We start from the raw sequence: 14,789 nt of genomic DNA on the forward strand, positions 1-14,789 counted from the left end.
AGTATTGGGGAAGAAGGTGATTTTACAAGGAAGTGAACAAGTCCGTCTTTCACCTATCATCTCTACTTCATGCTTCTGAGGGACTTTTGTTTAGATCCCACTTGTAGCAGCCAGTCAGTGCTCTGTCTTGTGTGTCTGCTGTCTGACATTTGTTGGGATACAAGTTACCGTCAGCATCAACATGTAACTATGCCACCAACTCCCAAGCCAGCATCTCTTATTCGCATGCAAGACAAAACATTTATCTACTGAGTTGGAAACACGTCAGACTGGATAAATGGATTCATAGGCCTTCTGTGGTGCAATTTAGATGGCAAAGCAGACCATCTAGAAGGACAGCTATACAAGAGAACAATGGACCCTGCAATAAGTTCATATCCATAAGAGAAGGGATGCAGTACTATGAGCAGATGGAGATGTCTGCTGCTTAGTAACCAACTTGGCAGCTTTCTCTCTTGCTCTTTCTCTCACACACAAGCATGATCTGGAATTAATCAATTTAATTAAGTTTTATTTTTTAGAATACAGTTAAGAGAGATAATGCTGGAACACTTTGGGGAAATGTTTTTCTTTTAGCTAGACAGACAGATGGACAGATATATTGCTAATTCTACTGGGGGGGGGGGTTTCAACCCTCAATTTCCCATGCCTAACCTTTTTCTTTTAAGACAGAGAATTGGAATTAACTAAAATGTTGACAATTAATACAATGATGCAACTGCTGTCAAATTAACTGCATGCTGACAGTTGCTAGGAATCTGCCACTCCTCCAATCACCCTACATGCCAGAATATAGTAGCTGTTAAACTATACCGTCAGTGTAACATTTCAACAGCTATGCAGGCAAACTTCTAGGATTCAGTGCCATCCATTACCAGTGGCAGGGTTACACCTACCTTTACAGCACTCTAATGTATAATGCGACCACTACTACCATTATACAATAATGCAGTTTCAATAAAATGTTTTGAATGGGTTCAGCATGAAGTCAATGTTAGTTTTCTTTAAGACTCTTGTGGCTCCTACAAAAGAAAGTAAGACAGTTTTATAACAGTTGTGCACAGTGACTCTGGAAGGAGAACTCACGGGTTACCCACTGCCGAGAATGCCATAAACTAAAGTGTATAAAACACGTTTGTACTACCTGTTAAAACATATTGCAAAACTGAATTTACTTATGACAAATGTTAGTTACTGTATGTAGCATAACGCACTGCAACTTCTTAAAAATCATACAAACAGAAGCCACATAGACACAGATCATGAAACAAATGGCAATAATCACATGCAAACTATGTAAATAAAGAGCATGATCACTCCAAAAATGCATCTGTCGCTACGATTAATGTAAAAAACTGGTGACAGGGCATTTCTGTTTTGTCTGTAATGTTCTTCACCTGCGTACTAGCACTAGGTCGCAGCACGGTGGTACCCCCACTGGCATCTTGCACTTCAACACGACTGGACAACACTCCAAAACACTGAGAAACCTCCTGATAGCAGATCTTCCTGTAATCCACAAAGACATGAATTAATGAAATCAGAATGACATCTAAACCTTATTCTGCATCAACAGTTCAGCTAATATTTCAGAAACCTGACTAAACAACAATTTGGTCTGACAGAGAATGTAGAAGGGGATCACAGTCACCAAGCTAAAACAGATAGACTGCCAACACATTCTGAAGCATAATAAAGAATTATATGAATGTAAACAGCAGCTATACTAGGAGACAACACAACTACCTAGTCTTTACTTGCAGCTAACACACAGAAAGTTGCTCCTTTCCCACCCACTCTTTCAAATTACCCAATGCTCTTTCATTCCATATTAAATTTGCAAAGTTCCAGGAACCCAGTATGCTTTCAGGAAAGTTAAACTTCATCTCACTTTTAAAACTATTCTCCTGATCAGTTAGTCATGCCCCCAGTATTCACCATTTCTCTCTTCTAAAGGAGGGCCCCACTTAATTTTAACTACTGTGTTCATAAGTATCATCTGGATGCCAGTCATTTCTATGGCAACTGTCTGACAGCAAGACGTAGAACAACTTGACTCTTGAAAACAAACAGTGAAGGACCCTTCTCCCCATGTTAAGGGCAATGCCAGTCTTGTACTGCTCCTTAGATCAGAGCTGACATGCGCCCCAAACAAATGCAACATTATCTAACATCACCCAAAGTCCTTTGAGTGCAAACTTAGAACTCTTTGTAAAAATCAGATCTACCCAAGTAACTATGCACCAGTGATGACAAAGTATCAGTAGGTAATGCAATACAATCCTAAATCAGGAGTAGGACTGAAGGGTATTCATTCAGTATCTCGAAGATCTACTGCTAACTGAAGTCACGCAAAGTTGATTTTAGGGGAAGGTTTCTTGTAGTAATATTCATAATATTTGAACAGAACCTCAAGCAACTCCAAGACTTAGCCAAGCTGCCAGAACATTTCATAAAATCACAATTACAAAGCAAGTAAGCGATGAGTAATTGGCACCTTGCCAATACCGACCTTATGATACACCTTCCCATCTCTAAAAGGATAAAGCTGTTCAGACCTGCAATTGATTTATGAATGCCTATTCATAGCTGTGTACTAGGCTCATGGCCCTGGAGCCTTTACAAGCTTAGCCCATAGAAGTGCCATAGCATCGTGCCACCCGATGTTAGTTCCCACTGCCTCTATCAAGTAGAGCCACTGGAGTGATCCTCGGGGTGAACTTTCTATTTCCCGTCCACTCATCAAGATTTCTCCTGAAGAGGGCCAGTGAGGTGCTCTGCTTGACATATATGGGAATTCTATTCCAGACCATGGGCAGTCTAGGGGTTAGGAACCTGTCCCTCCAGCATGTTCTGTTGATTGTGGTAATGAGGTTGAGGTCTCTCTGGAGCATGTCGTGCGGAGGGATTGGGATTTCTTTAGATGTAGCATTTCTTACAGAGCTGGGTCAGACATGGCTTTGTAAGTCAAGCAGAGATTGCCTCTTAGTAGACGATATGAGGAGGAGAATAGCTGGAGTTTTTTTGAGTCTGTCCACGTAGGACATGTGTTTAAGGCCTAGGATCCTCTTCGTGAGGTACTTTTGTGGCCTTTCCAGCTGTTGCATGTGTCTAGTGAAGTACATTCCAAATGGGGCATTATACTCGATGAGTGGCCTAATGAGGGAAGAGTAGAGACAGATGATGACCTCTTTCTTCCTGGATGCAAACCCTTGGTAATGAGATGTGCCACAGTGGCAATGTGGTGGTTGAAGGAGAGGTTGCTGTCAACCTGTGTTCCCAGATCTCTTATAACACCTTCAGTGTTCAGTGGGCTCCAACAATTTGGCAATTAGTGGGAAATGAGTTTATCCCAAAGGGGATGACAAAGCATTTTTTAGCATTAGGCTTAAGGCCATTGTTTCGACACCAGTCACTGGTCTCAGTGAGACCTTTCTGTAGGCTGTCTACATCACTTGGGGAGTTAATAATGGTTCCCAGCTTGCAGTCGTCTGCGAACTTGGTCAGCCAGAGTCCCTCCATGTTGGCCTGGACTTCTGAGTAGATGCCAAACAGGAGAGGTCCCAGGACCAAACCCTGTGGGACTCCACTCGTGACTGGTCGCCAGTCTGACTTGGAGTCTGCTACTTTCACACTGTGGATTCTATCTGTGAGACAATTTGCAACCCAACTAGTGATATAGGGGGTGATGCCTAGTTTGGTGAGTTTATCAATAATTCCTGAGTGGGGAATGGTATCAAAGACCTTGGCCAGATTGAGGTAGGCTGTATGAACTGCCTTGCCCTCATCCACAGCTCTGGTGACTGACTCAAAGATGTCAACCAGTTTGAGAAGGCATGATCTACCTTTCACAAAACTAAATTGTGTGGGATCTAGAGTTTGGAGATTCTCTATATCCTTGTTAATTATGTCCATGATGATGTGCTCCATAGCCTTACATATCAGACTCGTCAGGCTAATGGGGTGATAATTCCCAGGGTCTGTAGTCACTCCCCCTTTATGGAGAGGGATGACTGTAGCAGTGTGCCATTCAGTTGGGACAAAGCCTGAAGCAAGGCTGTGAGGGAACAGGACACACAGATGTGGTGCCAGTTCACTATGTAGTTCATGTAGAACACATCCAGGGATATTGCTGGTCCCATGGAAGCTGTATTCTTGGCCTTAGACAATGCAGCTTTAACCTGTGCTGCAGTAATGCTGGGTACCTGGCATTCCTCTGGTATTGTGACTGGCACGGGGGGGCTAAAGTTGGCACTGAATGTGTCGGCCAGTATGTTGGCAATATCTGTTGACTCAGTAGTAACTCAGAGCAAACCTGGGTATTGCCGTGGAGATTTTTGACATAACTATAGAAGGCTTTGTGGTTGTTTCTAGTGTCTGTCGGAATTCTGCCTTCATAGCTGGCTTTAGAGGTTTTGATGAGGGACTCAACTTTTTGTTGAGGCTAATAGGGGAGTTTTTCCAGTCTTTTCCTGTCTTGGGACTTCATCATTTTCTGCAACAGTTTCTTCCTTCTGTTTATTAATGGCCAGATTGGCTTCCTTTTTTTGGAGGAGAGTGTCTTGGTTCAGTAGGTTATGGCTAGTGCCATGCATTTGCATTTATGTATGTGTTTGTACAGTGCACTGGTGTATGATTCGGCAGTCATGCATCTATTTTCCATTGACATGGGTGCCGTGAAGTTACACACCTCTGTTTTTAGGAGCCCTAAGTCATCTTTGGAGAAGTTTTTCATGGTGGTTACCTTTGAGGGGGGTGTGTGGGTGAGATGTGGATTTCCATGGTGATTAGTTTGTGGTCGGATCTAACCAGGGAGGAATTGATTACTGGTGTACAGCAACGGTTGCCCATGTTCGTAATAACCAGGTCAAGGATGCTGCTTCCTCTAGTGAGGGATGAGCTGGTCCAGGGCATTGGAATGGATGAATATCAGGAAGCATTGGGCCAGTGTACTGGTGTATGAGTAGTTTTCCCAGTTGATGGAGGGGTAGTTGAAGTCACCTAGTATGAGAGTGTTGGGTTGGACCCTAATAGTTTCCAAGGTGCTTAGGAACTTAGTGAGAGTCTTGGGACATGGTTGGGGACCTGTAGCAGGCTACGACCTGTATCGCCATCTTACCCAATGTTAGTTGCACCTGAAGTATCTCAGATGCATTATGCTGGGCTACTAATTAATCAACCAATCACAGTTTGTCTTGAAGGATGCAAAGAAGTTGTTGTTTAAAAAAAGTAGTAGTACAGGAATCTGTTTAGTTTCAACCTCACCACACAAGTGTTGAGGAAAAAAAAAAAAAAAAAAAAAAACTAGTAGTCTTAAAACTTTGTTGATGAGCTCAGTCAAAATAATTTCCAAAAATCATGAAACCCAGGTAGTGTTCCAAAGTAACAAGCCTTTAATCGTCAGGCTGTTTAGTACATATTTGCAACCCACATTCCAAAATCAGGTACAGTGGATATAAAAACTGTACACAGCCCTGTTAAAATGCCAGGTTTTTGTGATATAAACAATGAGACCACAATAAATCTTTTCAAAACTTTTCCCACCTTTAATGTAACCTATAAACTGTACAATTGAAATGAAAAACAAATCTGTTAGGGGAAAAATAAAAAAAAAAAGTACAATAAGCTGGTTTAAGTGTGCACACCCTTAAATACATACTTTGTTGAAGCATCTTTTGCTTTAAAATTACATTCAGTCTTCTTGGGTACACACCTGCCATCAATTAAAAAGACTCTGATTAACCCCAAATAAAGTTTAGCTGTCCTAGTAGGAGTTTCCTGACATTTACTCAGTGCCTGCTACAGCAAAAGCCATGGTATGCAGAAAGCTTACAAAGCATCAAAGGGATCTCATTGTTGAAAGGTATCAGTCAGAAGAAGGGTGCAAAAAATGTCCACAGCACTGGATATACCATGGAACACAGTGAAGACAGTCATCAAAAAGTGGGGAAAATATGGAACAGTGATGTTGCAAAGAACTGGAGCCCCTCCAAAATTGATGAAAAGACAAGACGAAAAGTGGTCAGGGAGTCTGCCAAGAGACCTACAGCAACACTGAAGGAGCTGCAGGAATTTCTGGCAAGTACTGGATGTGTACTATATGTGACAACAATCCCCCATATTCTCCATATGTCAGGCCTATGGGAGAGGGTTGCAAGACGGAAGCCTTTTCTTACACAGAAAAACAGCCAGGCCAGCTAAAATTTGCAAAACAATACATCAAGTCTCCCAAAAGGATGTGGGAAAATGTGTTATGGTCAGATAAGACCAAGGTTGAACTTTTTGGCCACAATTCCAAAAGGTACGTTTGGCAAAAAACACTTTGCATCACCAAAAGAACACCATCCCCATGGTGAAGCATGGTGGTGGCATTATCATGCTTTGGGGTTGCTTTTCTTCAGCTAAGGTGGAGGAAATTATGAACAGTTCTAAATACCAGTCACTTTTGGCCCAAAACCTTCAGGTGTCTGCTAGAAAGCTTAAGATGAAGAGGAATTTCACCTTTCAACATGACAATGACCCCAAGCATACATCCAAACAAAAGAATAGCTTCACCAGAAGAAAATTAAACTTTTGGAATGGCCCAGCCAGAGCCCAGACCTTAATCCAACAGAAAATCTGTGGGGTGACCTGAAGAGGGCTAGACACGAGATGCCCTCGCAATCTGACAGATCTGGAGCACTTTTGCAAGGAAGAGTGGGCAAATATTGCCAAGTCAAGATGTGCCATGCTGACAGACTCCTACCCAAGAAGACTGACTGCTGTAATTAAATAAAAAGGTGCTTCAACAAAGTATTAGTTTAAGGGTGTGCACACTTATGCAATCAGCTTATTGTACATTTTTTATTTTTTATATTTTTTACCCTAACAGATTTGTTTTTCAATTGAACTGTACAAGTTATAGGTCACATTAAAGGTGGGAAAAGTTTTGAAATGATTTATTGTGGTCTCATTTTTTTATCACAAAAACCTGGAAATTTAACAGGGGTGTGTACACTTTTTATATCCACTGTATTAAGAAAATCACAACATACATATAAAATGACTTGTCTTTTAACTAAAATCGCTTTCGGCTAACTAATGCAATAAAGCCTGCATCAGGTCTGTGACAAGAACTAAAAGCATATACATAGGTAGATAATTAAAAAGAGCTAACTAGATACAAGAAAAAACACACAGAGCTAACCATAAACATTATTTAATTAGAACACTATGAATATACATGTGTAATAAACATCCAGCTATATGTATTATTGTGCATAAAAACCAAGTTATTTACAGGTCAGTATTTAGTGCCTATTTGCAACCCATATTTATCACCTATCTATTTGCTATTAACACTACCTGGGTTTATGATTTTTGGAAATTATTGGACGGAGCTCATCAATGAAGTTTTAAGACTACTAGTTTCTCTGTTTTTTTAATGCTGTTGATTTGCATACAAGGGAAGATTGTTCCAGAAATGGGGTATAGAGTGACGTAACCGTGCTCTCCAGCTTGTTTTATTTATACAATGGACAAGAGTTAAATCTTTAGTTCTAGTATTTTGGAACTATTTGTCTTGTGGAAATGGAAGAGATTCAGAAGGGTAGGGTCGTTCATAGCACAGAATGCAAGATAAAGATAACCAAATATGAGTTTATAATACACAAAGTCAAGTCTACTTTCAGTAGGCAACAGACTTTAGACCATTCATTTTTTTTTTTTTTTTAGGAATCTCTGGGAGTCTTTAAAGCCAGGTGATGTGCCTGAATAAGTGCATACAAAAGGAAGCACCTGCAAATCTAGAACTGGCTTGATCAATGAGTACAAATCGAAAATCACTTTTTACCTTGACGAGATGCCTCCAGAAATCAGCTGTACTACAGAGGAAGACTTCCTCAACACTGTGGCTACATGATGCTCAAAGGAAAGTGAACGGTTAGTCACAGTGCCAAGATCTCAGACAATCATGTCCCTCTGAAGTGGGATACAGACTTTGCTGTTAAGTTGTACTTGACACTTATTTACCAAAAGTCAAAGCATTATACTTTTTGTAATTTAATTTTCGCATCTGTGTGTTGCACCACTGATAACTGCTTAATTCCTGTTGCATGGACTTAGTGTACAGGGGTATCAGATGATGGCACGTAATAAAGTAAAAAAGTTTACAGACACAGTTGCATCATACCTACATGCAACATGAGCACAGATCTAACCCCAAAACATTCTGGTCCTCTATCTTATCACAACTAAACCCAGTGACGAAAAATGACCATGACCCATGCCCTGATGCCCTACCCCTCCAAATAGCTAATGACTTCAGCTCTCATTTTATAAAATTTATAGCTTCATTATATCATATCTCCCCCAACCTCTGCTCCTCTTCTTCCACAGTTACTGTCAAATCCTACCTCCTCTTTACCCCTATCACCTCTACAACTCCCCAAATTCCTCTTCCCATAACTCATCCAAATTCTCTCAACTTGTCCCTATAAGTCTCATAAAAAAATAATTAGATAAACTTAAACCTTGCTATACTGCAGCAGATAACCTCCTATCAGAGTGCTTTAAATTAGCTGCTGACTCCACTGCATACCCCATTAGCATTATCAACAGAGCCATCTCTGAATCTAAAGTTCTCAATATCTGGAAAATGTTGCATATTTTTCCATTCAAAGAAGGGGAAACTCTACTGAACTAATTTTTGACCAACAGCTGGCCTCTGAAAGACATGCTTGAATGGGCGTGCCTTCGCTGAAGGTTGGGTGTCGGGCTGGCAACTCGGCACCATAAAAATCGACTGCCAATCATTAGCAGACAGGAGTTCTGCTGTAGTGACCCCTATCCGGGAAAAGCCGAAGATAAAGCCATCCTATCTCCCATTTCCAAAATATTGGAAAAATGAATTCATCAGTAACTTGTGCAATTTTTAGAACATAACCTACTTATTCATACCAAGCATGGTTTTCATCCAGGCCACAGCACCTCTACTGCCCTCGTATTTTTCACTGACACTGTAAATAAGACTAGAGACGCTAGTAACTTGGTATCAGCATTATTTCTGACCTATCAAAAGTCTTTGACACAGTCTCACACTATCAGCATTTCTTGACCTATCAAAAGCCTTCAACACAGTCTCACACTACATATTTCTTGCTAGGTTCTCCAACCTAGGACTATCACCTGCCTCTATACAATGGTTCCATATTTACCGCATTTACCTAACCTAACCAATAGAAAAACAAGCTGTAAAATGGTTTAAACTTCATCTTTCCCTTTCTTCACACCTCTACAGGAGTCCCACAGGTATCCATCCTTGGCCCATTACTCACTCTAATATTTTTATTAACCTGCACACTTCCTCATCCCTACAGATGCTCATACAATACACAGATGACTCCACTATCAACTGCTCCTCTCCCACACCTCCACATTTGCACCACTCCATTACTCAAACTTTTACTTCCATCCATTGAAACCTTGCTCACTAACTCTCAACTCTTTCTTGAGCCTAAAAAAAAAACAGTAACCTTCTCTTTATGCCAAAAGATCACTCTCTCAAAGTAAATCATTTCAAGATCCTTTCTGTTGATAATACTGTAACTGAAACAGTCCCCCACACTAAAGTATTAGGAGTTATTATAGACAACCAAATTGTGGTGCAGCGATTAGCGTTGCCTCACAGTGAGGGGTTCTCCAGTTCGATTTTCAGCTGGAGTGCCTTGTGTGCTGAGCCTGCATGCCCTCCCTACATTCACTTGGGTTTCCTCCGGGTGCTCTGGTTTCCTCCCACATTCCAAAGACAAGCGTCTTGAGCATTTCTCCCTGGGCCTCCGGTGAAAACAGGCTCTGCCTAGTTGGACCTTCCCAGACAACAAATGTTAAATAAATTAATAAATAATAAATATCCAACATAACATTAAGAAAACCCACCAAAAACTAGGCATGTTGTATAGGAACAAACACTATCTGAATACATCAACCAGTGTCACTCTCGCCAAATCCTACCTCCTACCTTCTCTGTTATATGGAGCCACAATTCTCAGTAACCCACAGTCCCACCATCAGATCAAAAACAGAATGCTGTCACAACAAAGTTGCTAAGTTTGCCACTAACACAAGGACAAGCACACATCACTGCAAATCATACATATGCTACAATGGCATGAACTCCTTAGCTACCTCCATTATGGCCCTCTCTTAACCTTACACATCATTTATAAACCTTTAGCATGCCCAGCCCTTAGTTGTACGGTGAATTTATATATCCCCACTAGAACCCTGAGATCTGAAAATAAAAAAAACTCCTAGCTGTTTCAAATCCATCCACAGTACCAGGACAAAGCTAATATTTTTACTTAGCAGCCAAAATCTGGAACTCCCTCGCCCTAACCACAACAATTACAAACCTGGCTAACATAACCTAGAAATTTCTTACCCCTGCCCGACACAACCACCTAAATCTCTTCACCCTTCTTTTCACCCACCTTCTCAACCCTCTTTCACTTCTTATATACAACCTTCCACTAAAATCTATCTTCGCTTAACCCTTTCCCTAAACAGTCATTCTCTTATTTATCAAGTATCCTAGCTCCGCTTAATACTTCTTCCTCATGCCTCATATATGCCTACCTCCTTTCACCCTCAACCTAGCTTTCTTACACAACTTCTCTGCATCCCTCTTTCTATATATCCTTATAGCTGACTTTTCAGCTAAACACCTCCCTAAACCCCTTCCCACATCTCTCAACGTTTCACTCCATCATTCAAAAAAAAAAAAAAAAAAATACTGTCCAACCTGTAGCAACAATCTTGCCTACAGTATTACATAGGATCTGCTCTATTACAATCTAAATGCTGTTCAAGAACATATCCCAGTGTCAAATTACACATCCAACCGAATTATAACATGTAAGAAGGTGAACTACCTACTTACTCTCTCTGTATAAATGAAAACATAATATGTATGTACGTAGACGTCTGAATGTTTTACTCATTGTAAGATAAACTACCTATCCTCTGTATAAAAGAAGAAATTGAAATATGTATGTATATAGATGTCTGAAAGTAACAAATGTAATGATTAAGTAGGGACCTTTTCTCACTGGGCCTCCACTGAAAATGAATACTTTTGACCCCGACAGACTTTCCCAGTAAACAAATATCAAATAAAATAATAAATACATATTTCTGTATCTGTTTTGAACACCATGTAACCTAAGTATTCAGAAAATCCTTCTGTTTATTACAACTGTTAACAAAAGGCATTTCATCTAGGGTGAAAAGTGTAACTCGTCCTCTAAACTCAGCTTTAATGAGATCAATTACTAACCACAGTGCCCTTTTTGGTATGTATTTGTCTGACATGCTGCCCACCTATAAAGGTCCTACTGGTTCCTGGCTAAAAGGCTTATTGGCTTAAAGACCATAAGACAGACTTAAAATCATGTCTCTAAACTCAGCTTCCCAAAGGCTCATATACAGAGATGCGAGTTTTGCATTCTTCTCCTTTAAGAATCCAGCCTTTCTGGACCTCGTGTCTCCATAAGACCAACAACTCCAGAAACACTACATCTAAAGACTTAAGACCATCACCAATACATAAACAAAACATGGTGGTGGAACACATTCATTACCCAAAGTTCAACTCTTTTTTTTGAAATATACTTTCCTTGCATTTTAAACACACTGATACCCTACTACTCTTCAAAAACAACTCTGACGACTGGAAGGGCACCTGCAACTATCTCCAGCATGACCTGCTTTGTCCGACTGAAAGCAATAGGTAATACATGAAGGTGGGTGCCAGTAAGATGCAATCGTTTCATCACTTATATATTTATGTCCATATTATAATTTTGAATAGTTAGTGACTGAAAATAGGTTAGATCGACTCCAATCCTCTGACATACAAATGCACTCAAGTGATCAATGGCTGTGAAAATGCAGTAGAAAGTACAGCTGTGTTAAGTCCTACTTTCCTCACTGCCTCAGTGGCATTTTGGATTATCTGCCAAGGTAACCCAGTACTAGCCAACTTTCAAAGGTTCAGACTCCCCTCCCTCACACTGTGTGACAACAGACTGTCTGAACATATCCTGAGATGGAAGCCTTCAGCTGTGACAGGGAGTGAGTGTTCAGGCTTTTTAGCTTCTACAAAGAAGGAATGTAACTGAGCTAGACTCATCCAGTAATGGTAAATTTGCAGCCAATCACAAACAAAAACAAATCCCACAATAATTGAATCCAGGCGGATGAAACAGACCTCAGCAATGAAAAATCTGGGAGATGGTGGGCGAGTGCCAACACTGAAGCAGCGAGGAATTCAAACATCTACTATTATATGCAAGTAGGACTTGAGTAACTGTACTATGCTCATCATTCCCATTGTCTCAGTGGCATTTTGGGTAGATTCTAAAAAAGGAGGTGGAAATATAAGGATACAAGAGCCCCTGAAGAATATTCCTAGCAAAGTCTGCCCTGGACTTTGAAAAGGCATCCTGTTTGTAGTACTTTGTGAATGTATGAACAAAAAGTATAATGTCCTAGTTGAGTCAGCCTTAACCTTGCCTGAAAGAGATTTACCATGGTGGGAGTAACAGAATACAGTAGCAGATGACCACTGTGCAACAGTTTGCTTAGAGACGGGCAGACTTTCTTAGCCCCTGTAGATCAGGAAAATTGCTGTTCAGCATTCCTAAAAGGCTTTGTTCTGTCAAGGTAGTACATGGGCTATCTGTGCACATCCAAGGTATGGAGAATCTTTTCTCCCTTGTTTTTTGGATCAGGATAGAACACTGGGCGCTTTATGGTTTGATTCAAAGTAAATTCAAAAACAACTTTAGGCATGAATGATGGAATAGTGTGCAACACAAGCCCTGTCCTTGTGAAAAAAATCAGATAGGGTTGGTCCACCATGAGAGCCTGGAGCTCAAGAGACTAGCCTTGCAGATGTCAGAGCAGTTATTAAAGTCTTTTATGTAATGAACCATAAATTAGCTTGATAGGCAGGCTGAAAATGAGGCAAGGTAAATTTTTTAAAAACAAAGTTGAGATCATAGGGAGGAGGAATTTGCTTTTGAGGGGGTCTCAAGTGCAACAGACCTCTCAAACTGCTTGACCATAAAAACTGAAAAAAGGGGGACCCCCCTGGCAGACAAGCTGAGATGGCCACAAAATGCACTTTGATAGAAACATATAAGAAACCATCTCTAGGTAGCTCATACAAATATTTCAAAGCCATAGGGGTTGGAAACACTATTAGGCACTCTTACTGCTTAGGCACCACCTAGAAAACGTCTTCCGCTTGTAAATATAAGATTTTCTACTTACAGGTTTTCTTGCTTCCTTAAACACCTGTTGCACACACTTGTGCAACAAATGCATAAAAGGTATCAATAGAAGAATTCAGGCTATTAGCTGCAACTGCTGATGGAATGTATGTATAATGAAAAGTCAGAGAATGCTGCATAGCCAGCTTCCAAGCCATCATTTCCAACATGCAAAGAAGGTATGACCTTGTACCCCCCTTGCTTGTTCTGGTACCACATCACAGTAGTGTTGTCTATGACCACTAGAAGAGGACCTGGAATCCATAAATGGTGAAAAACTTTTAAGGCATAATCACTGCGAATATCTCTTTTGTGTTTCCATGTTTTGGTGTGTCCTGAGGACCCACACATACGGTCACTGTTCCCATGCAAAATCTGATGAGTCCAGAAAGGGAGTTCTGGACTGACAGACAGTTGATCCCTTCCCCCATTGAAGTTCCTGTTTCACAAATCCAAGAAATGGTGCCTGGAAATTCAAGAGATGGAAGGTGCTGGGTCCAACAATTCTTCCAGTATCACTGAATTTTTCTCATGTGCAGTCTGGTTAGCATGACGATCACTGATACAATGAGGTCTAGAAATTTGAATAACTCTCTTGCTGAGGGCAAGTCTAGAACAGAAATCCCAAAAAGTGCATTAATAAGTCAGAACGTTGTCTTCAGGCAAAAAGGCCATCCTTTTTATTGCATCTATCCAACATCTCAGGAAAACAATTCATTGAGATACTGTGAGGAAGGACTTTACAAGGTTCAGTTTAAAGCCCAGGTGGGAAACGAGGGAGGTGACCTTGTTTATGGACTCCAAATGTCTGAATACAGAATCTGTGCAAATCAGAAAGTCACCTAAATAAGAGAAAATGTGGATGCCCAGGGTTCTGCAACAGGTAAACACTGGGGCCAGACACTATGTAAACACTTGAGGTACAGTAGACAGCCTAAAGTGTAAATGCAGAAAACTGATCATGTAAGCCACATATTGCAAATCTCAACACTTTCAAGAAATTGGGAGCAAAAGGGATATGATAGAGAGACCTTGGGATCTATAGCCACTATGAAACAGGAGTCTGGAAGCAATGCTAGTACTGACTATAAAGTGAATATTTTGAATTTCAGAAATTTTACAAAGGCGTTTAGTAAGGACAAATCTAAGACAGGTCTCTAGAAGTGCTCCTTTTTGGACCAAAAGATTGAGTAAAATCCTTTGCTTTTGTGTATTGTGAGAGCTATGGCAGCTACTTCGGAAAAAATAAACTTGTCTGGTCTACAGGGTGTGGAGGAATTCCACTGAAAGGGGAAGAATTTTCTAAACACTTCTAAGTGCATCATCTCCGAATTATTCTCGGAGCCCATTTGCCTGAAACTACCTGCAGCCAAGATGAGGCGTTGAGAGACAAAGCCTAGAGGAAGGAAGAAGAGAAGAAAGAGCAGGAGGAGGGGTGCTCTCTGATTTTTGATAATCACTCTTTTGCATGGGGGG

General features: G+C 40.7%; 1 protein-coding gene across 1 annotated transcript in view; it reads right to left on the reverse strand.

Annotated features, from left to right (window-relative positions):
- DDB1 (damage specific DNA binding protein 1) overlaps window positions 1-14,789 on the reverse strand; it is a 2,836,764-nt gene that overhangs the window by 1,319,803 nt on the left and 1,502,172 nt on the right. The window contains exon 18 of the mRNA XM_044059793.1: window positions 1,398-1,509. Within this exon, the coding sequence (XP_043915728.1) occupies window positions 1,398-1,509 (112 nt within the window). The remainder of the gene's footprint in view (window positions 1-1,397; window positions 1,510-14,789) is intronic.

The sequence above is a fragment of the Protopterus annectens genome, chromosome 17.part0, assembly GCF_019279795.1.
Source record: "Protopterus annectens isolate FY-2018-M chromosome 17.part0, PAN1.0, whole genome shotgun sequence".
NCBI lineage: Eukaryota > Metazoa > Chordata > Ceratodontiformes > Protopteridae > Protopterus > Protopterus annectens.